General features: G+C 41.3%; 1 protein-coding gene across 3 annotated transcripts; it reads left to right on the top strand.

The window, feature by feature from the left end:
* The first annotated feature begins 234 nt into the window (after positions 1-234).
* LOC115364468 (nuclear distribution protein nudE homolog 1-like) lies at positions 235-27,558 on the top strand. Of its 3 annotated transcripts, none has more exons than XM_030059056.1 (9): positions 235-248; positions 1,281-1,412; positions 9,407-9,560; positions 15,382-15,530; positions 16,063-16,199; positions 18,046-18,300; positions 18,399-18,484; positions 21,566-21,711; positions 22,867-27,558. In XM_030059056.1, exons 2-9 carry the CDS (start codon positions 1,327-1,329, stop codon positions 22,913-22,915), a joined length of 1,062 nt encoding a protein of 353 aa, XP_029914916.1. In that variant the 5' UTR covers positions 235-248; positions 1,281-1,326; the 3' UTR covers positions 22,916-27,558. The 3 variants fall into 3 exon arrangements, with proteins under 3 accessions (XP_029914916.1, XP_029914915.1, XP_029914914.1); XM_030059055.1 differs by having other exon boundaries at positions 243-261; XM_030059054.1 differs by lacking the exon at positions 235-248 and adding an exon at positions 269-487.
* The last annotated feature ends 342 nt before the right edge of the window (positions 27,559-27,900 follow it).

Genomic DNA, 27,900 nt, shown 5'->3' with positions numbered 1-27,900 from the left:
TTAGCTTCACACGGTCTACTATGGTTAGCCACTAACTAGCACCTGACTCATTTTATCTTATACTTCTTCTCCCTTATATCCTCTTTGGTGTCGACTGTGAAGATTATGCAAATCCTGCACTCTGGGTAACTAAAACATTCCGAATCTAATTGGACAACGAGTCTGATCCCGCCCCTCGACAATTGATTGACAGTCGATTGACTAATGGCAAAAGTATACGATGCCGACAGCTGACTTGCGGTTGGTGGGTGAGTGTAGACGGTATGAGCAATAGCCTGCATTGTTCAAGTTTACCAAGCAGCAACTTTGTAATTCCCAATTTAAGAAGACTGATGTGAAATATTTGTGTCAACTCAGTGCCTTTCATTTTAACCGGCACGCGTTGACTGCAGCACTAGCCTTTCACTTCAGTCTATCAAGAGGATTCAGGGGAAACTGTAAACTCCTCAACGCTGAACCGAGGGCAGCTAACGCTATACGTTATATGGTAGGCTCCGTAGCATGTCAGCTGGGATTTAAATGGTGAATGCTAGGCAAACTACTGCTAATTAATTTACATTTACCAAGACATTGTTTTCATAGCTTTTTAAGTTTTCTGTTAACTGGCGGGAGTGTTACGAACGTTGTAGCCTAAGAGCGTTTATACCGCAAGTAAACTTTATACATCCTTAAGGAGAAAGCCATAATCTTTTAGTCAACTTCCCTTTTTTAATTTAGCCCTCAGTCGCCAGTTCTGTAAATTTTGTGCTGTCTTGCTTATAACCAAGGGCACACACCTCACAGAACACGGCTAACCCATTTTCAGGAATGAACATAGTCCATTCTCCAATTCGGCTAAACGATTTCAGTACACCAAACAATAATTTTAACATAATTTCGACTCAAAGAACTGCGTCGTCATTACCGTATGATTGTTTCACAAAACATCACAATGGGCAGTTGCGAGTAATACAGACTACTTTCCAAAGTAAAGATTTTAGTTTTCAAGTTTTTTTTTTTTGCAGTAGAGTTCTAACCGATAGATAACGCGTATGCCACACTATTGCCGAACCCTAACATTTTAATGTCAGCATTAAAGCTTTAACGTCAAGTTGTACTTGGTATGTGTATTTGTCGATGAACAGCTTAACAACAGATTTTTGAACGAAATTTGGCGTGCTGTATATTGTCAGAGAACGGTAGATGTCGGGACTATAGTGGCGACTTTCGAGTGGGATCAGCTAAGTCAGACAGCCCCATTTGCCAGGTCTTGGTTTAATATTTTGTTTGAACTGAACTAGACCGGTGCTGCTGCTTGGAGGGATCTGCTTTGCACCGTGGCTGGCGATGGCTGATGCGGAGCCTCCTCAGTTTGGGTCCCTGGAGGAGGAGCTAGAGTACTGGAGGCAGCAGGCAGACAAGCACCGCCAGAGGTGGGTCTTTTGGTTTTCAGGAGATGCTACTAGCCCCAATCCAATACTGTCACTCCCATGCAGCATGCACCTGTCAGTCAGATGTCATGTATTTTAAAAGCGCTGGACTGAACTAAATGTCCACTACTGAGTGGTTATTGCCATGAGCAGGAGCTGAGTGTTCATTAGTACATGGTTGTGACAGAAGCTGATGGAGGTGGGTGGAAATAGCCATAAGCCTGCCAAGCTGACCATAAATATTGATTCTATGGGTTCACTGCTGTTCAAACAGCACAAATCAAGTATAAAGCTAAAAATAACTCACTGCCAGTGAATATTTAAAGAGTTTTCTGTGTTCGACATGATTGCATCGATTGATAGAGTTAAAGCAATGTTCAGACATGGGCCAGTTCTTAAAGATGATACCTTGTGAATATCATGAGGTACAGGTGATATTCATGAGGTACAGGGGAGAGGAAGGGGTTTGACTGTCACCAGGTGTTCTCAGGGAGTATTACATTATATTTGTATTTCTTTTTGTAAATAACGATTGTAAATATAGAATTAAAGCTGCAAGCAGCGTTGGACGGGCCCTCGCCCCCCCGTGCACGTCGGGGATGGCGCGCGTGTCGAAGTGCAGATAATTCGTCCGTTTGTGCCATTTTTAATGGTATTTTTCAGTGCTTTTATTTTGAAAGAGTTTTGGGCTTTTATTTTGAAAGGCCGCGGAAGTCCTGGTGTGTGACCGACACACACACACACAACGCCAACAAAAACCCACTGGTAGTACATTCGCTGCTGGTGCCCCTCTGGCCACTAGCAGCGCCCCTCCAGCAGATGGCGCCCTTAGCATGTCCTAGTGTCTGACTGACTTGAGTAGTGGCAGCTGCTGCATGATCACACCAAAATGCAGGCAGACAGAGAAATCCTCATTCAATCCAGTGGAGAAATCCAGAAAACCCACCCCTGTTTGAGGCGTCACAGCTCGGTCACCGTTTGAGTTACAGACTTGATTCAAAGTTTAAAAGAGTCACGAGACTCGGATCTATAAATCTCCTATTTACATGATTTTGCTATTTTTTACCGTTTTTGAGTTATGGCAGTTTTAGTTTGAGAGTGTTTTCTGCTCCCTCTGAGCTCTTACAATGGGTGTGTATTGCGCATTCCTGAGGCAGCTAGAGTGAGTCACATGTCCAGGCAGAGTGCAGAGCAGAGCACACCAGAGTCAAAAATGTTTGAAAACTCTTCACAGCTCCCACAAACTTGGTCCAATCCACATCAAAACTACATATTTTTGTAGGATTTTTTGTCCTCTTTCCATCTGCATAGTTTTCAAAGCCGTCAGAGTTTTACTTTAGACTCCAGGGGCCTAATTAGTGCCCAATGTCAGCCTTTTCACACCAAACTCCATGGGAAAAAATGAGGTTTTGGTTTTGGCCAGTCCGACTTGGAGGTCTTATAAAATCCAAACTAATCGAGTAATGACGAAATCCTTCAGAACTTTTGTTAAGCACTGTGTCCTCTGTCATCTGTGCAATTTTCAAGCCGCTGACATTTACGCCCTGGGAGGAGATAGATTTTGTTCAAAGGTGGAATTTTGGGCGAGAACGTGACTTTGCAACGCAAATTGCGGACTTCCTGTTGGTTTTAGGTTGGGGGTGTCAGCGCGTGAATTGTAGGGCTTGATGAGACCTACATTTCGGCGTTGGTTTGGTCTTTCTAGCACATTCCTGTGGGCTGCAGGGGCTGCCTTTGTGTGCCTAGGTGGCGCTACCGAGCCCATTTTTGCACTTAGGGGGTCCGTTTGTCCATTTTATCAAATTTTTCGCCAGACCTGGCCTGCGTGCCGAATTTGGTGAGTTTTGGAGCATGTTTAGGGGGTCAAATTAAGGTTTATTTTGACGTAATAATAATAAGAAGAAGAAAGGAGAAGAAATTAAAGCTGCAAGCAGCGTTGGACGGGCCCTCGCCCCCCCGTGCACGTCGGGGACGGCGCGCGTGTCGAAGCGTAGACAATTCGTCTGTTTGTGCCAGTTTTAAGGGTATTTTTCGGTGCTTTTATTGTGAAAGAGTTTTGGGCTTTTATTTTGAAAGGCCGCGGAAGTCCTAGTGCAGGGGTCACCAATCATGTGCCATGGAGGGCTGAGAGGCTGCAGGTTTTCATTCCAACCAAGACCTCCACCAGGTGATTTCACTGATCACCTCACCTTGTATCAGAAAGGAGGAGCTAATCAGTGAAATCACCTGGTGGAGGTCTTGGTTGGAATGAAAACCTGCAGCCTCTCGGCCCTCCATGGCACATGATTGGTGACCCCTGTCCTAGTGTGTGACCGACAGGACTACTGGCAGCTGCTGCATGATCACACCAAAATGCAGGCACACACACTCACTCACTCACACAAACACACACACACACACACACATACGCATGTGCACACATACGCATGTGCACACACACACGTGCACACACACACACACACACACACACACACACACACACACACACACACACACACACACACACACACACACGACGCCAACAAAAACCCACTGGTAGTACATTTGCTGCTGGTGCCCCTCTGGCCACTAGCAGCGCCCCTCCAGCAGATGGCGCCCTTAGCATGTCCTAGTGTCTGACTGACTTGAGTACTGGCAGCTGCTGCATGATCACACCAAAATGCAGGCAGACAGAGAAATCCTCATTCAATCCAGTGGAGAAATCCAGAAAACCCACCCCTTTTTGAGGTGTCACAGCTCGGTCACCGTTTGAGTTACAGACTTGATTCAAAGTTTAAACGAGTCACGAGACTCGGATCTATAAATCTCCCATTTACATGATTTTGCTATCTTTTACCGTTTTTGAGTTATGACAGTTTTAGTTTGAGAGTGTTTTCTGCTCCCTCTGAGCTCTTACAATGGGTGTGTATTGCGCATTCCTGAGGCAGCTAGAGTGAGTCACATGTCCGGGCAGAGTGCAGAGCAGAGCACACCAGAGTCAAAAACGTTTGAAAACTCTTCACAGCTCCCACAAACTTGGTCCAATCCACATCAAAACTACATATTTTTGTAGGAATTTTTGTCCTCTTTCCATCTGCATAGTTTTCAAAGCCGCCAGACTTTTACTTTAGACTCCAGGGGCCTAATTAGTGCCCAGTGTCAGCCTCTTCACACCAAACTCCATGGGAAAAAATGAGATTTTGGTTCTGGCCCCTCCGACTTGGACGTGTTATCACATCCAAACTAAACGAGTAATGATGAAATCCTTCAGAACTTTTGTTCAGCACTGTGTCCTCTGTCATCTGTGCAATTTTCAAGTTGCTGCCATTTACGCCCTGGGAGGAGATAGATTTTGTTTAAAGCGGAATTTTGGGTGAGAACGTGACTTTGCAATGCAAATTGCGGACTTCCTGTTGGTTTTAGGTCGGGGGTGTCAGCGCGTGAATTGTAGGGCTTGATGAGAGCTACGTTTCGGCAGTGGTTTGGTCTTTCTATCACATTCCTGTGGGCCCCAGGGGCTGCCTTTGTGTGCCTAGGTGGCGCTACCGAGCCCATTTTTGCACCTTGGGGGTCTTTTTGTCCATTTTATCAAATTTTTCGCCAGACCTGGCCTGTGTGCCGAATTTGGTGAGTTTTGGAGCATGTTTAGGGGGTCAAATTAAGGCCTAATGACACGGAATAATAGGAAAAAGAAAAAGAAGAAAAAAATGAAAGAGTTTTGGGCTTTTATTTTGAAAGGCCGCGGAAGTCCTAGTGTGTGACCGACAGGACTAATGGCAGCTGCTGCATGATCACACCAAAATGCAGGCACACAAACTTACTCACTCACTCACTCACACAAACACACACACACACACATACGCACGTGCACACACACACACACAGACACACACACACACACAAACGACGCCAACAAAAACGCACTGGTAGTACATTCGCTGCTGGTGCCCCTCTGGCCACTAGCAGCGCCCCTCCAGCAGATGGCGCCCTTAGCATGTCCTAGTGTGTGACTGACTTGAGTACTGGCAGCTGCTGCATGATCACACCAAAATGCAGGCAGACAGAGAAATCCTCATTCAATCCAGTGGAGAAATCCAGAAAACCCACCCCTGTTTGAGGGGTCACAGCTCGGTCACCGTTTGAGTTACAGACTTGATTCAAAGCTTAAACGAGTCACGAGACTCGGATCTATAAATCTTCCATTTACATGATTTTGCTATCTTTTACCGTTTTTGAGTTATGGCAGTTTTAGTTTGAGAGTGTTTTCTGCTCCCTCTGAGCTCTTACAATGGGTGTGTATTGCGCATTCCTGAGGCAGCTAGAGTGAGTCACATGTCCAGGCAGAGTGCAGAGCAGAGCACACCAGAGTCAAAAATGTTTGAAAACTCTTCACAGCTCCCACAAACTTGGTCCAATCCACATCAAAACTACATATTTTTGTAGGAATTTTTGTCCTCTTTCCATCTGCATAGTTTTCAAAGCTGTCAGACTTTTACTTTACACTGCAGGGGCCTAATTAGTGCCGGATGTCAGCCTCTTCACACCAAACTCCATGGGAAAAAATGAGATTTTGGTTCTGGCCCCTCCGACTTGGAGGTGTTATCACATCCAAACTAAACGAGTAATGACGAAATCCTTCAGAACTTTTGTTAAGCACTGTGTCCTCTGTCATCTGTTAAAATTTCAAGCCGCTGGCATTTACGCCCTGGGAGGAGTTAGATTTTGTTCAAAGGCGGCATTTTGGGCGAGAACGTGACTTTTCAACGCAAATTGCGGACTTCCTGTTGGTTTTAGGTCGGGGGTGTCAGCGCGTGAATTGTAGGGCTTGATAAGAGCTACGTTTCGGCAGTGGTTTGGTCTTTCTATCACATTCCTGTGGGCCCCAGGGGCTGCCTTTGTGTGCCTAGGTGGCGCTACCGAGCCCATTTTTGCACCTTGGGGGTCTTTTTGTCCATTTTATCAAATTTTTCGCCAGACCTGGCCTGTGTGCCGAATTTGGTGAGTTTTGGAGCATGTTTAGGGGGTCAAATTAAGGCCTAATGACACGGAATAATAGGAAAAAGAAAAAGAAGAAAAAAAAATTAAAGCTGCAAGCAGCGTTGGACGGGCCCTCGCCCCCCCCCGTGCACGTCGGGGATGGCGCGTGTGTCGAAGCACAGACAATTCGTCCGTGTGCTCCAGTTTTAAGGGTATTTTTCGGTGCTTTTATTGTGAAAGAGTTTTGGGCTTTTATTTTGAAAGGCCGCGGAAGTCCTAGTGTGTGACCGACAGGACTACTGGCAGCTGCTGCATGATCACACCAAAATGCAGGCACACACACTCACTCACTCACTCACTCACTCAGTCACACAAACACACACACACACACACACACACATACGCACGTGCACACACACACACACACACACACAGACACACACACGACGCCAACTAAAACCCACTGGTAGTACATTAGCTGCTGGTGCCCCTCTGGCCACTAGCAGCGCCCCTCCAGCAGATGGCGCCCTTAGCATGTCCTAGTGTGTGACTGACTTGAGTACTGGCAGCTGTGGCATGATCACACCAAAATGCAGGCAGACAGAGAAATCCTCATTCAATCCAGTGGAGAAATCCAGAAAACCCACCCCTGTTTGAGGTGTCACAGCTCGGTCACCGTTTAAGTGACAGACTTGATTCAAAGTTTAAACGAGGCACGAGACTTGGATCTATAAATCTCCCATTTACATGATTTTGCTATCTTTTACTGTTTTTGAGTTATGGCAGTTTTAGTTTGAGAGTGTTTTCTGCTCCCTCTGAGCTCTTAGAATGGGTGTGTATTGCGCATTCCTGAGGCAGCTAGAGTGAGTCACATGTCCAGGCAGAGTGCAGAGCAGAGCACACCAGAGTCAAAAATGTTTGAAAACTCTTCATAGCTCCCACAAACTTGGTCCAATCCACATCAAAACTACATATTTTTGTAGGAATTTTTGTCCTCTTTCCATCTGCATAGTTTTCAAAGCCGTCAGACTTTTACTTTAGACTGCAGGGGCTTAATTAGTGCCAAGTGTCAGCCTCTTCACACCAAACTCCATGGGAAAAAATGAGGTTTTGGCTCTGGCCACTCCGACTTTGAGGGCTTATAAAATCCAAACGATTCGAATTAATATTAAATCCTTCAGAACTTTTGTTCAGCACTGTGTCCTCTGTCATCTGTTAAATTTTCAAGCCGCTGACATTTACGCCCTGGGAGGAGATAGATTTTGTTCAAAGCGGAATTTTGGGCGAGAACGTGAACATTCCAACGCAAATTGCGGACTTCCTGTTGGTTTTAGGTCGGGGGTGTCAGCGCGTGATTTGTAGGGCTTGATGAGATCTACATTTCGGCATCAGTTTGGTGTTTCTATCACATTCCTGTGAGCCGCAGCGGCTGCCTTTGTGTGCCTAGGTGGCGCTACCGAGCCCATTTTTGCACTTAGGGGGTCTGTCTGTCCATTTTATCAAATTTTTCACCAGACCTGGCCTGTGTGCCGAATTTGGTGAGTTTTGGAGCATGTTTAGGGGGTCAAATTAAGGGTTACTTAGACGTAATAATAATAAGAAGAAGAAAGGAGAAGAAAAAAACACTACAATAACAATAGGGCTTCGCACTGTTCCAGTGCTCGGGCCCTAAAAAACACTACAAAAACAATAGGGCTTCGCGCTGTTCAGCGCTCGGGCCCTAAAAAAAACACTACAAAAACAATAGGGCTTCGCGCTGTTCAGCGCTCGGGCCCTAAAAACACTACAATATACAATAACAATAGGGCTTCGCACTGTTCCAGTGCTCGGGCCCTAAATAGTTGGATATAGGTATGTGGGTGTATTTATAAGGTATAAATATATATTTTATACCATATGATATATAATTATATATAGAATAGAGTAATTATTTCATATTGTTATAATACACATATAAGTAATATGGTTATGTATGATCCTCTCAATTACCTTCCATTTATACTTCTTACAAAATATTAGGCTCTTAGCCTCTGGATCTGTTATGGATAAGTGTTTTTTCAGACTTTTTGAAAACAAGAAAAAAAAGGGTTTTAAGGGTTGTAAAAGCGATGCTGCATTCCGGGGAAGTCTTGGAATATCCGCCCACTTCCATCTGCAAATTTCTGTCTGGTAAATTTCATATGCAAAAGCCATCTCTGTATTCTGTATTTTTCAAAATTTTCTGAATTTACAAATTCAGCAAGCAATCTTTTAAGTAATAGTCTGTTTAAATTTTAATGTATTTTGCTGAAAATTTGAGTTATGAAACTGAAAAATTTGCCACAACCATTTTTTTTTTTTTTTTTTTAACCGAGCCTGGCTTTCAACAAATGTCTGAATAAAAAAGAAAACGTTTTTTATTAAGCACAATTTAATTGTACTTTTACACTTAATACACTTGATACCAGATACTTGAGGACCTTTCCATAAGTATTATCGTATAGGTGACTTGTTGTGCTTGAGTAGTTTTTGGATAAGGTATCTTTACTTTTACGTAAGTATGAATTTTGATTACTTTTGAACCCACTGAAACTAGGTAAGATAACTAGTGCACTGTTCTTCATTGTTCCTTTTATGCTATTCAGTGTCTATGATTATTATATTCACAGTCCCACATTGGATTCTGAATAAAGAATTGATACTTTTTCACATAATTTCCTGATTTTACAGTTCAGTTTGTAGAAACTGAATTTTGTGGAACAGTAAGTTAGATTGCAAGTTTTTTCTATGTTGATATTGAAAATGTTTCTGTAATGTTCGATCCTTGTGTTTAACCCACAATGCCCACTGTGTTTTCTGGTTGAGTGGGATCACAGTTGGATTATATTTTGCCATTTGCTCCGAGGCTGATTTGGAAATGAACGCAGAAAGCTCCCTCTCAACATGGTCTCAGTCTAATTGTTTTGGTCCATCTTATATAATCAGGTAAAACTCAAGTAAGTGTTTGTGTGTGTGTGTGTGTGTGTGTGTGTGTGTGTGTGTGTTTGTGTGCACGCTGACAGTGCGGTGGAGGCCCAGGAGGAGCTGCAGGAGTTCCAGCAAATGAGTCGAGACTATGAGGTGGAGCTGGAGACAGAGCTGAAGCAGTGTGAGACGCGAAACCGGGAGTTGCTTGCCGCAAACAACCGCCTTCGCATGGAACTGGAAAATTACAAGGTACAGAAGAATGAACTGCACGCTCCCACTCACTCATAATGGACAGCAGCAGATGTGTGTCCTGTGGGAGAGAAACAGCCACTGGGAGTGTGAACACAGCCTCAGACATCAGTAACACCTAGAATCCAGCACCCTGTGCTTGATATCAGGGCTTCTCAAACTTTCTCATGTTCTAGACCCCTATGTTGACTTTCAGTTAGTCGCAGATCCCCATTTAAAGTGATTTTGCCCAGTAATATATCAAACAAAACACAAGAAATCAGACTCTGATTCAACGTTACTGATCTGACCTTAAAATACAACTTTAATTATTATAAATCTGGTTGTCTTGACATTTAAAAAATACTTTTTGCTAATTTTTTTTTTTTTTTTTTTTTTTTTTTTTTTTTTTTGCGCTGTTCCTGGTTATTTTTTTTTTCCTGGTTAGTTTTTACTAATATTCCTCTTTTTTTGGCCAATTTGCCAATCAAGTGAATTTGCTCAGGTTAAATTGTTGAAGAGATTAAACCAGAAAGAAAGAAAATATTAAAATGTCATACATTTTCTCCATTCTAACAGTTTCTAGTGAATTATATTACAGTGAAATAAACTATTCCTCATTTTGCTGAAGACCCCCTAGAAGCCCCTCATGAATCCCTGTGTCCATGAAGGGCTCTATACCAAGTCTTTTTCTGTCCACCTTGCAGCCACTTAGCATTGGCTTTGATTTAAAATAATAATAATAATAAAATAGCCCGGTGACACGACAAAAGCTGAAAAGGTAATTGTCAACCACACTTTTTCCAAGATGAAAACGAAACAACAAAAAAAGTTTTCAGACAAAAACTATAATGAAGTGTGACATTTTCATTAACAGTACACACATATGGGCAAACTTGACTTTTGATATTAACTACAGTGTAAAAACAAAAGCTAGATTTAAATACAATAAGCTTTCATGAGGGATGTTGATCAGTTTGTTTATAAAGGTCACCAGCAAAGAATTTCATGGGACATTGACTGAAAAAAAATGTAACAAATTAGTCAGTACAATTACATTAAGATGTTTTCATTGACAATAACTGCTAAAGTTTTTGTCAGCAAAAATTCAAATGATAAAATGTGACTAAAACCGAAATGCATGTTAGTTCAAAAACTGAATCAAATTTGGCTGTCCAAATCAACACTGGTACAGATTTAGGTGTGGCAGGTTTTACAAGTGGTGGCAACTGAAATGGTACATGTCCGCAGGGACGTGTATTTGACGATAGGAATCGCACTGCTTCCCAGATTTGGAGATGATTGACTGTTGCTCTCACCTATAACCATGCAAACACTTTCCTAGCTGCATCAGATTGGACAAATGCGTTACTAGTGAGCTGTTCTCTCCTGGGCTTCAAACCGGACCAACATTGCAGCTCTTTTGGAAAGTTTCTTTGATGTTATGAAAACTGTTCACCAAAATGTATTTGTGAAAACATTTGAGGCAGAAATAAACCCTGCATTAGTTGAATCTGTCTTCACTTCGGTTTGATGATTGTTAGTTCAAAAGTTTCACCAGAGTTTTCCAGAGGCGGCCAGATGCCCGTAATTTGCATTAAGTAGCCTAGACCTTAACTTTAAGCATATGAGTAGATGCTGACGTGACAACTTGTCTCTCAAAACGCAACCCAACGCTGCCTACAGAATTACTGATCCTGTAGACACGTGCTCAACAAAAATCAGTAGTTGAAAAACCTATCCAAGCTTTATTGAAACCCAAGACACTGCTACTGGAACTTTGACATTTTGGGATTGAAATCTTTCCTCAGCTGCTCAAAAAGAATGCTCAGAGGGGTTAGCAAGAAGACCATGTGATAAAAGAATAAGTGCAATATCAAACTATGTACAATTCATTTGTAGTTTCATGTGTACAAGGTCAGGTGTCCACAATTTATGGCTCTAACAAGACGGCTTTGAGAAGTTTCTGTCTTAGTTGACTGTTTCTCTGAACCTGGGATTTTTATTATCATTATACTACTACTACTACTACTACTACTAATAATAATAATAATAATAATAATACAAGTTTTTTGTAAAGTGCTTTTCTTGGTACTCAAAGATGTTTAACAGTAAAAAAAAAAAAAAAATACCCATGTTTTTTTTCCACCTTTTTTTTTTCATTTATTTTTTTTTTTAAAATTGCAGCCAACCAAATGACATCTGCTCTAGTGTGCATTTGACCAGGGATTTCCATACTCATCAGCTGATAGCAAGTCAGGTTGAGTTTTATGGCTTCTCATTTGCCTGCGGTGGTGGGTGTTTAGTAAGCTGTTGGTACTCCAGTATGAAGACACTCACACTCACTCACACTCACACACATGCACTCACACTCTCTCTCTCTCTCTCTCACACACACACACACACACACACACACTCACACTCAGACTCACACTCACAGAGGGCTGATTCAGTGTACAGAAAGGCAGCTGATGACTCTTGCAAGGCCGATGTCTGGAGGCTGCCTGTGCTTACCAAAAGCCCCATTCTAATCATGTCACACTTGACTTTCCCCCTTTTCTCTCTTTATACTTGTTTACTAGTTGATCTGTCCACTTGGATCACAGCATTACATCTTCCTTCAGACCTAACTGGTTCCTCAGTGGCCCAAAAAATAAAATAAAAATCGAGGCAAGCTTAACATTGACAGATTGTATGTATTCAGTCTTCTTCTTCTTCTTCTTCTCTTTTTGAGCTTTATTTATAGAAGAACAAATTTACAACAGTTTTTTTTTTTTTAACATATATGAAGTTTTTTTCTTTTTGGTTTACTCTCTCAGTAAAAAGAGATTAAGAAAAAGAAAAGGCACCCTAACAAAATAAATCTGCAGCAAAATAAATAATAGTAAATTCATTGATAAATAGTAGAATAGTAAAACACCAATACCTACAAAAATACACAAATGGATAAATAAATAAAAATAAATGAAGACACACATAAATAAATATTGTCATTGGACAAAGCATTTCATTGTTACTTTGTGATGCCTGAGATGTGTCTGTCACTATTAAACACGCTTTTATCCAAAGCGACTTAAATATGAGATTTTAATATAGTGCAGACAAAGATCTTTTCAGGAGAGAATAACGATACCAAGAACCATGAAGCTTTGGTTCTAGTCCGAAGGACAGAGGATCTAGGAGGTACTGTATAGAGTGCATGACATACATAGAGGAAAAAAGAAGAGAAGAGTCTGGCTAGTGATTTAGGGCCTTGTTGTGCTGGCATCACCAGGTGCCACTCCATGTTGGAGCAAAGTGGGCAAGAGGGAGCGTAAACCTTAAAGAGAGAACCCCGATAGGTAGGAGCAGTTTTAGTTGTTGCTTTGTAGGCAAGTGTCAAGGACTTGAATTTGATGCGAGCAGCAACTGGGAGCCAGTGGAGGGATATGAAGAGTGGAGTGACGTGCAGTTTTTGGTTGGTTGTATACCAGATACACTGCTGCTTTCTGGATCATCTTGAGTGTGCCTGCCAGGAGCCCTGCCAGTAAGGAATTACAGTAGTCAAAGCGTAAAATACAAGCACCTGTACCAGGAGTTGTCGCATTTTCAGACAGGTATGGTCTGATTTTCCTGATCTTGTACATGACAAATTGGCATGAGCAAACCACAGAAGCTACATGTACCTTAAAGGTCAGTTGGTTGTCAATTTTGATTCCCAAATATCTGGAAGATTTTGTGGAAATTAGCGGTGTAGAATCCAGTTGGATACTGATCTGTTGTTGTAAAGAGGGACTGGCCAGGAAGATGAGGTGCTCAGTCTTTGACAGTTTTAGTTTAAGGTGGCGTTAGTTCATCCATGCTGAGACTGTGGGGTCATCTGACTGGAATGGTAGGAGGACCTGGGTATCATCAGCATAAAAGTGGTATGAAAAGCCATGTGAGCAGATGACTCACACCCAACACACAGGTGTGTAAATGTTACCTCAAGCGCCGTTAATGCAAATGCAATTTACATGGTTTACAACATCCCATAATGATGATGTGTTGATTTGCCAAAACAGTCATCTGCCTGTGTCGACCTGAACCTGATCCGCTACACCAGCCTTTTGAATTCATTCAGTATTTCACTGTTTGGAATTTGAGATTAAGCTAAAAGTTAGACATGTAGATTAGCTGCATTGTTTTCAGAGCTTATATTAGTTTCTTCATCCTCTTCCTCAGTGCTTGCTAGCGTGTGAAAGCCAACCCCACATTCACTCTTGTTGTGGAACAAACTTTGTCCGCTTGACGCTTCACCATGCTTGATTTATTTTTTTGCACGTCAGCAATTTGCATAGCTTCCTATTGGATGTTGTGCTATCCATCTGGCACTACGCACTGTGATTGGCTAGGAGCTACACACCCACTGTCCAGAGGCCGACGCCCTGAAGAGTCTAGAGCCTTTAAAAAATTTCAACTGCGATAGCCCTATAACATTAGCTTTTGAAGAGGGTTCATGGCCAGCTGCCTGACTGAGAAGTAACTGTCCTGTTTATTGTTTATTTTCTTGTAGATATATACTCCTGATCAAAATCTTAAGACCAGTTGAGAAATTGTAAGAATTTACATTTTGCACTGTTAGATCTTAAAAAGGTCTTAAGTAGAGCTTCAAAATGCCAAAAGAAGAAATGGGAGTGAGACAAAAAAAAAGAAAAAAAAAATTGAGTAAGCAATTTATTGCAAACAGCCATTAAACTGAAATAGGCTGTTCATCAGCTGATCAAAAGTTTAAGACTCAACTGGTCTTAAGATTTTGATCAGGATTGTATATTCCAGTGGGATGTAATTGCACAGTTTATTAGTTGGTTGCTTTTCAGGTTATTTAATAATTGAGTTAACAACCATTTTCCAGAAAGATTGAACCCAAAACATGTGAAGAAAAATCCCTTCACATCTTAATGTGAAAAGTTGACTTGGGTTGTATTTTTACCTGGACATACATTATATTAGCCCTCGTGGTGGTAAAATATCCTCATTAGTCGCTCCATGCTCTGTGTCAGTAAAAATTCCAGCGTCTTTTACCTACTGTGAAATGCTCTGTAAAAACAACCTCAGGTTAAATTACGTTTAACCTGGGGTTGTCCCTCATGAATTCAAATCCTCATAAAATATTGTGCCACTTCCTGTTGGAAATCACTTTTCCGTTTTTTTGATAAAGGAGCAGACACTTGTGGGAGATCTTTTCTGTTAGAGGTCATGGCATAATTATTATCAAACTTTACATAGGTAATGCAAAATCAAGGCCTTTAAGTTCAAAAGTCAATCATTTTGTCAGAGGAATGATGCTTAGCGCAGGTATAAGTGAGATCATTTTCTAAAATTGGAAACAGGCTTATCATCTGCATAGCTGGCAACAGTGGGACCATGGCTGAATAGCATATCTATATCTCTTTATGAATTGTTGTAATTGTTTTATTTATCAGTGGGTGAACTTTTAAATTTTAGGTAAACTAATGGAAACTACGTGAGACGCATCCTGTTTTGGCGTGAAGGCAATGCGAAAATTGAGTTGATCCTTGTTTTTACTGAGGCTTCTTACGGAGATGCTTTATCCTGTCCAGGCCAAATACATTACAGAGGTCCTAATAATTATTACTTACAGATGTTGTCCTGAAAACCTATCCTGCCTGAATACACTTTAGGAAGTCTTGATGGTGTGAATGCGCTCTCTTGAGTCAAAAGCTCTTCATGTTGCAGTGTCCATCTTGTGTTAAATTACAAACCCATGGCTTTCTCCTGTAACTTTCTCCCACTCCAGGTCTCTTAAACATCTGTCACCTCTTTGTTTTTTGTCCTGATGATGTCCTTGTCCTGCTGATAGGAGAAGTTTGAGACTCAGCACTCAGAAGCCTACCGTCAGATCTCCACCTTGGAGGGCGACCTGGCTGAGACCACGGCCATCAGAGACCAGCTTCACAAATACATTAGAGAACTGGAGCAGGCCAACGATGACCTGGAGAGGGCCAAGAGGTCGGGATACACACTGTCAAAACCAGGCCCTATGTACCAATACGCAGTTTCCTTTTTTTTAGATTTAGAATTGATTTCTGCAATTCCTAATGTGGATGTTTGTATGTTCTGTTAAATATAGCAGCACAGAGATGTTTTCTTTTCTTTCAGAAATTGCCGTTTTATCATTTGAAAGTCCCTCCCACTTTCCCTGCTTCTTTCCTCTCCAATGAAATAAAGCCAACAAAATATACTTTTTTGCCAACACGTATTAAAAATCACAGATTATAAAGAATGGGTACATGTAATAAAAACAATGGTTTGAAACATGTATAAAAGCTTTTAGTAAAATGTTGTTAAACCTGCCTCACCCTTTCTTAAGGAGTTATCCTGGCTTTCAGAGGAGAGCTTCTATTGTAGAGGAAACAATGAAACCCTAGAGTTTTGGCATGAAAATATTTGCAGAAAAATATAGAACAGTTTTTAAAAGACCAGCCAATTCATCCCTGCTTCTTTCATTCTTTGTCCCTTTGTCTGGCCGTCTGTCTCTCAGGGCGACCATCATGTCGTTGGAGGACTTTGAGCAAAGGATGAACCAGGTCATAGAGAGGAATGCCTTCCTGGAGAGCGAGCTGGATGAGAAGGAAAGCCTTCTGGTTTCGGTCCAGAGACTGAAGGACGAGGCCAGAGGTTAGGCTTCTTCAGACAGCAATTGTTTGACAATAACTCGATGCTAAGCACATGCATATGCAGCACCTCCCAGCAAAGGCAGCTGATGTGATCATGAAGGTCAGCTGGAGGACTGACTGTGCCAATAATGGCTTAGAGATACTTGATAAAACACAAGTTGTGGGTTTGAATTGATACGGTAACATTCCATAGACCTTTTTCTCAGCAGCCATTTTGAAATTAAATAGCAGTTAAACACAAGTATTACTGATGACAGTAATGAAGGCTCTGTTCCATTTCAGTGTAGCAGTGGCTTTCTTGTAAGCCAGCATGAAAAATATCAGGGCCCTAGCTCTGTTAGTCGTAAATGGAACACAACCTTAATTGATGTTTTAAGTCACACCAGTGTTTACCCTGCTGTTTGTGTCAAAATGGCTGCTGTTAAAAAGGTCTATTATATCTTGGTAGATTTGTTTCCAAATGTAGCTTATTGTGAGACCATAATCTATCTTGTCTTTAGCCCTAGTCTTCACTTCAAAACATTCTTGTGTAGTAGTTTGACAAGACCCAGCTCAGTTATATATACACACACAGACACACACACACACACACACACACACATACATACATATATATACATATATGCTTAATGTATATAGCCAACCAGACCATGGTGCTAAACTAATCAGTTGCCTTATTTGGCTAGTTAACAAGCTTGATTATCTAAACGCAAAAGAATTACCGAATGAGAATATACTCACATTAGGGCCATTTGCTCCATATCGTGCTAAAGCAAAAATGTCCCCCTCCCCAGTCCCCGGCTGGCCTGCACTCACATTACCTAAAGCCCAAACGCGCCCAAGCACCATGGACAGCGACACAGACAACATGGTTGATTATTGATTGCGCAACGCAGCCATTCGCCAGTAATCACGCTGCACACATTAAATGATTTTGCAGAGGCAGGAGGAAAGTTGCATGATTTACGTCGTATCCACGTTCACGCGCTGCGTGTGTGACTGTGCATGTGCTCGTGCATGAACGTCCGTATCGTGCTGAAGCACACCCCCTCCAACCGTGCCAGAGCGGGGGAAGTGTACTGTATTCAAGCACAGAACGGAGCGATCACACTGCTCAAATAATCCGGATTTTAGGGGCAAACGTGCTTGGGCACGGTACAAACAAGGTAATGTGAGTAGCTTCTGAATATGTGGTAAAATTACCAGTTACCAGTCAAAAACCGTGTACCTCTGTTTAGTCAAGTTGTACAGTCAAGTTTACACCAAAGTTTCACTTCAAGACAAGTTGAAACTTGCAACTAGAGGCCAAAGAATCTCACTGTGCATGGTTTACACCAGTGCCGTTAGATAAGTGAGTGTGCCGTTTCCACAGCAAGGACTGTCTTTTCTCCAGTGTTTCTAGTTGCTGGCTTTTCAGGTAGTTGACTACTTCATAGCATAGCTACGTGCTGCGTTCATGGGAATGAGTCGTCAGAATATCATCTATAAAATTTCAACAGCATGGCCTTTACTATGTCAGCTCAGCAAAATGAATGTTCTCTGTCTTGATGTATCCCATGACGGAAAATTGTTGTCGCATGTTGGAAATTTACAAGAGGGAGATTTCACAGTCTGACTTACCAATCACTCCAGCCATTTGGAGGTGGCTGCTCTGCAGTGTTCTATAAAACGGTTTCATCTAGTTGTGAATCTTTGGTGGAGACTGGCCTTCAGAAGTTGAGTCAGCTGGCTTTGGATGGTGTCCTCCCATATATGCCCACATCTTGTGTTACTTCATCAGAAAGAGTCAAAATCCCTCTGTTATATGTCTGTAAGCTGTGGCTTTTTCTCATGTGTGTTTCTGACAGACCTGAGACAGGAGCTGGCAGTGCAGCAGAAACAGGAGAGGAAGCCTTCCTTCAGCAGTGCATCCAAAGACCCCACCTTTGATGCTCCACCCACCCCACAACTCAACCCTGGTGACAACAAGACAGAGGACAAAACCACACCTTCCTCAAGCTCATCCACTAATCAGCCCCTCCACTTAGCTGCCCCCTCCACTCCCTCCACACCTTCCGTCCCAGCTGACTCCTTCACCACCCCAACACCATCCATCAGCAGAGGTCAGTCTATCAGCTGAACTCAGACCGTTTGTTGTTCATATGCATTTTGTCAGGAAACCATCTCTGTAGCTGTACACTATCAAACTTTGTTTGTCCAGGTGACAGCCTGTCTGGGACTCCCCTCACTACATCAGCCCGAATCTCAGCCCTGAACATTGTCGGGGAGCTGCTCAGGAAAGTCGGGGTAAGAGCTGTACTTCTGGTTGTTTTACTGAGGACTCAAAGGCGAGGTGGAAAACTGCATGCTAATTGAACTGTCTCGGTCAGACTTGGTGCTTTAGTCAACATTGGCAATTGATGGAAACATACAATTGTGTAGAAGTGACTCACCATCATGTGAGGCTGCAGGGTGCTTTTGGTTTTACTCTGTGCTCTTAATGTGGTCTACTTAACAGAGTTAGGTTTGTTACAGAATTGGCTCTGTGTCTCAATCCAAACTTCCTCTGGGCACATTTCACATCCCTCCGACTCTTATTTTGGTCTTAGATATAGTGCAGGATAGATTTCTAAAAACGGTTGGCTTGATGCTTCATAATAATAAATGCATCATTTTCAGACATTAGACAACATGAATTGCAGTTGAAACTATGGCAATTCTCGGGGCGCCTGGTGACTCACCAGTTAAGAGCGTGTACCACGTACCAGGGCCTAGTCCCGATCGCAGCGACCGGGGTTAGAATTAGGGATGGTCCGATCCGATCCACTGGATCGGTATCGGGTCCGATCCAGGCCAAAATGACTGGATCGAGTATCGGATTTTTTATTAGAACCCGTCCGATCCGATCCATAAGCCCAAGCTATCTCATATATCCTCAACTTCACTTTGCGCGACATGCCGTAACACAGACGAGCTGTTGCCATGGTTGCCATGTGCCTGTGTTTTCATCACGTGAGCAGAAGCCTGCAGAGCTGTAGTCATGTCCTCCGTTAACTATATGAGTGTCTCAAGGGGTGGTAGCAAAACCGGACGTTTTAACACAACGGACTTAATAAAGCATCTGAAGAAGCATCATGGAAAGGAGTACGGAGACTTTTTACAGGCGAGTACAAAGAAAAGCGAACCGTTTTTGTTTTGGTGCAGCCAATCTTGGGTTCGTTTCCCAGAGCAGGTTTAGTGAAAACTATGAGTCTGTTAACCCTGTAAAGAGGGAAACTGAGTTTTCCGTTTCACAAAGGGAGGTAACACAAAGCAGAGAAAGAGGGGTAACTCTAGTCTGTTTCACAGGGGGAGGTAACTTAAGCTCTCGGTCAGTTACCGCAGTAACAGACTCCATGAAACTAACCTGGTCGGGACCAGGTTTTTCTCATGAAACCTCGAGTTTCTCTCTGTGTCCGCCCTCTTTCAGCCACACACCGTATTTAACTTCCTCATTCATTCAGTCAGCAGGCGTGTTTTGGCGTGGCATATTAGTTCTGCCGTCTGTTACTTTAAAAAAAATAAAAAATAAATAAATAAATGATTTTTAAAAACAGTCAGTAGACCTTTATTAGAAGTCCATTAGTAGTTAGATGGCGTCTTTTTTTTTCACGAACATGGCATGTCCTTTCGACAACGATCCCGTGGATGAAGGTGCAGTGTTACTGCGCAGAGAATTAAATATCCGTCGGGAGATGGTTATAAGACCGCGCATAGATGTTTTAGCATTTCCAGACAATTATCTTTTTGAGTGTTACCGTTCCACGTCACCTAAATGAAATAAATTAATAGGCCAGCAGTAATTCAAGCAGTTTCCCCCTGTAATATTATTGATTGCAACGGACTACATTTAAACTTACGCATTGACCCTCCCACGCCGTCTCCCTCTCCTTTGCCGCTGCTAAATAAAAAAATAAAAAAATAACATGTTCAAACTGCTGTATGAATGCATTAAGATTTCCAATTCAATTGGGGTGAAAAACGCCCGACGCTTCCCTGTTGCCTTGGTGACTCTTACTTATAGCTTATAGCTTATAACTTATAGCTGTTGTGCACGTGCTTAACTCCAGGTGAAACTACTCCGAGTTGATAAAACTAACTCAAATGCAAAATTTGCACCAAGTTGCACTTTTATTTAGTGTTACACATGACTTTAGTTGTTGTCACATATTTTCCTTCTTTCTTTAGGGGACCAGAATAGTTGTTGTAAGGTGAATGTGGTGTTTTTAGATGTCAGTATCAAGCAAATTACATCCACGTATTATTAACAACTTTTAAAGTGACAAAAAGAATCGGATCGGTATCGGCCGATCCTCAAGGCTGCAGCATCGGTATCGGTATCGGATGTGAAAAAGTGGTATCGAGCCATCCCTAGTTAGAATCTGACCTCAGGTCCTTTGCTGCAGGTCATTCCCTCTCTCTCCCCTGCCTTTCCTGTCTATCTCTACTGTGACTGTCAAATAAAGCAGAAATGCCAAAAAAAAAAAAAAAAAAAAAAATCTTTAAAAAAAAAGAAACTATGGCAATTCTTGGGGTTTGTTTCTGCCATTCTCTGGGAGAGATTGACAATAAAGTATAGCTGAATCTGAATCTTAATCTGAATCACCATAATAAAGTTGTCAACATTCATTTTTCTAAAAGAAGTGGCACTGTTGTGTTTTGATGACTGAAAACTGGACATGAGTGAATCAGTCTCTGTCCTGGAAAATACTCCCAGGGAAATGTTGGCTTTCCACAAGAGCTCATCAGCTCCCTGGTTTATGAATGAATAGTGACAACAAAAGCTGCATATAATGTTGGTGTTACAACCAAAAATTCAAATTTGAAAATTAAGGGATTTTGATTATATGTGAAATCTTTAGTACCCCACCATGATTTGAAAAATGATTTGTTGCAATGTAAAATGTGGGGAAATTGTAGTAAATGCGCCAAATGTCCAAAATCATTAATGTGGTCCTGTAATAGATTGCAATCATGGTTAGTGCTGCATTCACTGCTGACCTTGAATTTGTGCACTGTAAACCTCCGACCTGCAGCAAAGATTTTGTAGTTTGTTTCTTTTTCTCAGTTGAAATGTAAGGTTAAATGTCAAAGCTGTCTGTGTTACAGTCCAATACTGTATGTCTTCCGACTCACTCTCTTTGACTGCACTTTGATTGATGCTTAATGGTATTGATTTCACTTATGACAAGAATCACTGTTATAGTCTATGAATAACTACAACTAATGATGATGTAGAAAAAATACATTTAAAATTTGGGGTGGTCCACTTTCGCTTTGGGAAGGTTAAAACATTTTTTGGGCTCTGGTACAACTGCTGAGGTTTATCCACATTTCCTCCCCTCTTAGAACCTGGAGTCCAAGCTGGCGTCGTGTCGGGAGTACGTCCATGAGCAGACAGTGAACCGAACCAGCCTGGTTGGAGGACAGGGGGCGCCAGCTGGACAGAGCAATGTCTCAGAGAGCAGCTCCACCAACGGCCTCTACAACAAAGGGTGAGGAGTGCTGGAGGAGCAGAATAGATTAACAGCAGCAGATCCACTGTCCAGACTAGTTAAATAATCCCATTATAAGACATGGAGAACAACATCCTTTCCAAATAGAGAGAAGCAAGACCAAAACAAATTTGACCAAAGCAAAACACAGTGATATGTTGCAGTATAACAGTAAAAACTCAGGTAAAACCATTATTTCATTTTGTTGAAAGACTTTATAAACCCAATTACTGGTGCAGGCAGGTTTAGCTTTCTGCCAGGTCATTGTCTTTGTGGAGGTTCTAGCCAAATAATTGTTTTGAGGACAATCCCAATGGCTGATTCAAGTTAGCTAAATAGCAAGGGGTCCAAGAACTGAAGGTGCTGGAGCGCTCTTATGATTGCTCGGTTTATTTTTCTTTCTTTAATTTGCAGAGCGTGGTCTTTACCTGCTCTACCTGTGAAGTGTCATGAGATAATTTTTGTTGTGATTTGACACTATATAAATTAAGATTGATTGATTGATTGATTTAGTACTTCTCCACTAAAAATATCTGGATCTCAAAAGCCACAACAGGTACAGTGCTCAAATTTGGCAGGCGAGTTGGAAATCTCACCCACTACTAACGCAACAGAAATTACATCAATTATACTAACTACCAATAATTATCATATTTATGGTAATTTTAATAAGATCAATTACAGATTTAATGTGCACACAGAAATACCTAAGGGGCGGATCTACTCTCTGGTCTACTCTCATATTTTCAAAGATGACTAAAAAAGTGTTATTTTAGTTGAAACCAAGAGATTTTTCTTCCTTTCACTGACCTATTAACTATTCATGTACACACATATGTTTATGTGTGTGCTAACTATAACTATTAACTATACATGCACATATTTATACACACCCTTCTCCTGTATGTAACATTAATATTCAAACAATTTGTAATTTGGCATTTGTTTTTGTGAATGTCATGTTTTCACCTTAGTACTCTTAGTAATAACAATGCTGTTATTCTTAGTTCCTTAAAAGTTGACATTTGGAGGGACATTTTCACATGCAGCATTTGTGATAAAGTGTACCAAATGTTACTTGCTAGTTAATAAGTTGAAGAGAACCAAGTGAATGCAGAATAAGCTGTGAGTGAGTGTGTTTGTTGTCTTGTGCAGGCTTGTCAAGAGGTTAGAGTTTGGACCAGGACCCAAGCTGCTACTGTGAAAATGTATCCACCCTCCATCCACCACCTTTTGCTTCGTCCTTCTCCCACCTGTGCAGTCCCACCTGCACCTCCAGCCAAGGCAGCCCACAACACTGTGATGGGATGGTGGTGTGTCACAGCCTTCAGTGAGCTTTATTGCTTTATTAGCGTATCATACAGACTGTCTCAAACCTCCACCTCCCCAGCCCCTCATGAAATGGGTCACTCCAAAAACAATATGCAGCGCAGCTGTGGATGAGTGCTTTTCCATGGATACTTCAGGGGACTTGACCAGCACAGTTTGTTTGTAAATTTATTTTTTTAAAGGACTTGTTCATTTTGGCACTCGCACTTAGTTTGAAGTAATTTATCTGCCTTGTGTTGCCACATATCTTGGGCCAATGCATTGCGTCCTTTGTTTTGGTGTGTCATTTACATTGTGTGCATTTTGTTGAGCTGAGCAGAGCAATTGGTTGATTTCCTTTATCTACACAGTGACATCAAGGGAAAATGTTCTTGAAAGTGTTTTAAATCCCTTGTCAAACTGGCTAACAACATGGCTTTACCTGTTGTCCTAAACATACATTGTCAACTTATGTTTTAGTAGCACAGAATGTGGAAGTGGACAGAAGACAGAGAATAGAAAAGAATATCATGCCTGAGACCAAGACCTGTGCAGAGCGTTGCTGTTGCAACATTTGAATTCCTGCTGATTTATGCATGCCAACACAGCAACAAAAGTGCTACTACATACAAGAAATGTGAATACAAATATCAGTATACTTTGGGTAAATTCCCACTTAAGCACAACTTGTAGTCCTGATGTTTACAATTCAAGCTTTCATTATTATAAAAGCTCTTTAACCAGCTCAATAATGGATGAGGTATCAAACCTAAAACCACATCTGAAAGTATCAGATTTATGAAAAAAAATGCAGCAGAGGGGCTGAAGTGTGCCATCCAATCATGTTACGGTTATTCTGGGACTGAGACTAAGACTGATGTCAGGCCTTATTAGGCTATAGCTATGACAGTGTACCCTCAACACCGAAGTACATTACAAACGGTAGCATTTTACAGGTGAGAAATTGATTTGCATTTTCTAAAAAGGGTGTTGGGTTTCTTGAATAGGAGAACTTGGAATGTTAAAGTCATTTCCATTTCCAGTAACTATAGCTGAATGGCGACAGCATTTTGCTCAGCTGAGGGAATGGATCAAATGAGTAGTCGCTATCAATGGACTGCTTCTTTTTAATACTGTATCTGAACCTTTGGTATCACTTTCTCCCTGACATGCACAGGTGCCAGCTGCTTGGCACTGGTACTTTGTCAATAAAGAAAATACTGAGGTAAAAGGGATAGTTCACCCAGTTTGAAAAATGTGGTATTATTTCACTGACCTTAATGTTGACCATTTGAAAATAAATAAGTAAGTAAATAAATACATCATCAAGGGTAGAATGACTTCTCTTGTGCAGTCTAAGATCTGTGCTGGTGGAACATCCAGCCAGTATGCAACATTCAGTAATGTGGCGTGGAGTAAAATGATTTTTTTCCCCAAGAGGTGAACTATCCCTTTAATATGAAAAGACTACTGAGTTTTAGGGTTAGTTATTCAGATTGTAGGAATTCACTGAAGGCTGTCATGAGACAGCAAGTAGTTGGATAGTCAGAGAGGATTCCTTTGACAGAGAATATTTGAATTTTAAGCAATAATGTAAATCTTTACTAAAAATGACATAGGATGTCTTAAATGGCAACAGTTTTTATACTTTGGCGGGTTTTATATTTTCTAAGCAAAACCATGGTTTGTACGACTTTGTCGACATTTTTGTGGATTGAGGTCACTGTGCAGTCCTGTTGCGCATAGCTGCTCTTGACCTCTGTACCACAGTGTCATGCAAAATTGTCTCAAATTGTGGTAGAAGTATGTAAATATAGCTCTTTAAAATTCTACAGGGAAGTTACTGGAGAACTATGACTGTGTTCCTGCAATAAGAGCCCTCTGTATAGCTCACAGCAACCAGGATGGTTATGATGATGATGATAATGGTGCAGGTGGTCTTATCTACCTGGCTCTTGTCAAGTTGATGCTCTCAGGTGCCTTCACTTTTACTGAGTGATAACAAAACTGGTAGAAAGATGTGTTAATGAAAGTGACAGCTTTACTCCAGATAAACATTGTGTTCTGCCTGCAGTTTTGTGCCTTAGAGCCTTTTTAAACATTGTGCTACCTAACAGTTTGTCTTTTCAAGTTGCAAGTGTCGCTCAGTCAGGAGGGAGGGAAAGGCGTCACCGCGGCCTCTGCTGGTTGCTTTCAGAGAATGCTCTCCAGCAGTCAATTCAAAACTGTAATGCAAAGTAAATGAACTTGCCAGTGATTTGAGTTTTTCCACTAAATGGCATCATAATAGACCTTTTTCACCAAAGCCGTTTTGACATGAAAAACAGGGATAATCACAAGTGTTACTAATGACATTACTCTGACTTCTTTTCCATTTAGGTTTTGCAGATTCTAGTTCTTTTTCAAAGAACTAGAATTCACAATACCAGGATCTTGGCTCAGTCTGACCTTGTAACAACACATTATATAATAATGCCAGATTTCGTAATAACCTTCCAAAAGTAATCCATTTTTCTTCATTCAGTAAGAACAACTGCATTTTTCAAAATATGTAATAGGCAGAAGGTTTTAAATCACAATGTGGCATTATTGCACAATGCAGTAATGCCACATTGCAATGGAGCAGAACCTTCACTAATGACATTAGAAACACCTGTGTGTACTAGAGTATGGATACCCAACCTGAGCCCATTGGGACCCCTCAGGTCGGGCTGGATTCAGACAAAAACTTGTCAGGTCGGCAGTATTTTAGTGAAAAATGACAGGCCCACTGACTGTTTTGGGCAACTTCCTGTACAGTGCTAGAATTTACGTGATAACACTAAAGGCAACACGTAGGCTATTTCAGGTGGTAAATGTAACCGAGCGAAGGACAAGCTAAATCTGGGGCTTGGGTCGGCTTTGGGGAAAAAAACAAAACAACAACAACAACAACAACAAAAACAAAAAAAAACATGCTTGTTGGTTTCGGGTTGGGCTCAGTTACTATGCTCCCGTCTCAGGTCGTGTTTGGACAAAAATATGCAGCCCGATCCGCACTCTAGTGTGTACCTTGCTATTTCATGTCAAAATGGCTGCTGTGAAAAGTGTCGATTACATGCTTTTGGGTTTTTGCTTTATTGCACTGATGCTATGAATGAAGCAGAAAAATAACAGTGAGCGCAGCCAGCAGGGGCCTGAGTCACTGTCCCACTCACAAGGTTTAGCCTATAGGGCCAGCATCATCTCTGTAGAACTGAAGTGGCCCAACACAAACTGGACAATAGATTTTCAACCCATTTTCTCCCATTTAGTCACATACACCCTCGGCTTTAGAATGCCCAAAGATTTTGAATCACTGAAGTGCTTCCATGGCAGCATGAGTGTAGGAGGCTGCTTCAGATCTCCACTTGTGCTGTACTGGTGTTAAACTGTATTCTCCTCATGTTAATGAGGGTGTATGAAGACTTCAGTTAGGGCTGCTTTGATTTTATGTTTAACGGGGGAAAAAATTATTTGGCAGGTTCTCTTGTAGTAGGGCTGTTCTCTATGGAAGCATAATGCATAATAATAAGCATAAAAAAAAATCTGCCCTGAATTGATGAGATAATTAACTCAGAATTCTTTTAACACTTTTTTGTAAAAAGCTGCCTTTTTTTCTGAATTAATGACAATTACCTCAGAATTCTGAGTAAACTTCATGACAAAAAACTCTGAATGAGATAATTATTTTAGAATTGTGAGAAGTTTTAATTTTTCTTCTGTGTTACTGCTTTGTTAGCAATATCATACCGACTGTCTCAAACCTCCACCTCTGTCTCAGTCTCATGAAATGGATCACTCCAAAAATAATCTGCACAGCTGTGGCTGAGTGCCTTTATTTGGATACTTCAGGGAAATTAATGAGGAAAATGGATGGGAAAAAATGCAGTGAATTAAGGGGATAATTGGAATTCTGAGAACATTTCATGAGAAAAAAAAAAGTTTTTCTGAATTACTGAGATACATTTTTCAGAGTTCTGAGTTAATTATATCATTAAATCAGAGAAAGAAGACTGATATATATATTTTTTTTACTTATTAAAACTTTCCCCAGAATGTAGAGAGAATTATCACATTAATTCAGAAAGTGATTGCATAGTACTTGTGTACTTCCATACAGGGTCACTAACAAATAAATCGCCTGTGTACAGGTGGTGGGTAGTGGTGGAACTGATTGAGTCTCTTGAAGGACTGGCTTGTTAGAGTTGCTCAGGGTTAGAATAAAGCACTGTGAGCACACTGGCACATTCCAGAAAAGGTCAAAGTGTCAGTGTGTGGACGTCTGTCAGTGTCTGACATGCGTTCCAGTTGCAATGAAATGCGTCCTTTCCTATGCCCTGTGTCGTATCCTTGACTCCTTCTATCCTTGAAACCTCCCAGAAGAAATGAGAAGGAACCAACAAAGGAGACAAACTGTTTTCAACCAAATGGAACATTCTTGGTCTGAGCCTTTAGGCCAGCGAGGAGTTCACCTCCCAGCTGTTTTGTCAACATGAATGCATTAAAATGTGACACCAGCCACATGTGTGTGTGTGTGTGTGTGTGTTTATGTCTAAACATACATTGATAAGAATGTATACTGCTGTTCCTTATTTTGTTCAGTTAGAACTGTGGCTAAGGTTATGGATCAGAGGTTTAATTAATTACCACAAGCATACACAAAATCAATAAAGCACAAAATATATGCCATTTTTCTGAATTAATAAGTATCTCAGAATTCTGAGAGGTCTTCATGAAAAAATTTTGCAGTTTTTCTGGATTAATTAGATAATTTTCTCAGAATTTTGATTATATTTTCAGCCAAAATTGAATAACTTCATCACACAAGCAGACTCCAATAATTCACTTTACCATTGGCTA

This window comes from Myripristis murdjan, chromosome 8 (assembly GCF_902150065.1).
Source record: "Myripristis murdjan chromosome 8, fMyrMur1.1, whole genome shotgun sequence".
NCBI lineage: Eukaryota > Metazoa > Chordata > Actinopteri > Holocentriformes > Holocentridae > Myripristis > Myripristis murdjan.
The sequence above is the reverse complement of the archived record's forward strand: the minus strand, read 5'-3'. Positions and strand labels throughout refer to the sequence as shown.

Coding starts and splice junctions, on each gene's coding strand:
- LOC115364468 (XM_030059056.1), top strand. CDS start 1,327: ATGGCTGATGCGGAGCCTCCTCAGTTTGGGTCCCTGGAGGAGGAGCTA. Junction 1,413..9,406: donor GCAGACAAGCACCGCCAGAG/GTGGGTCTTTTG, acceptor GCACGCTGACAG/TGCGGTGGAGGCCCAGGAGG. Junction 9,561..15,381: donor TGGAACTGGAAAATTACAAG/GTACAGAAGAAT, acceptor TCCTGCTGATAG/GAGAAGTTTGAGACTCAGCA.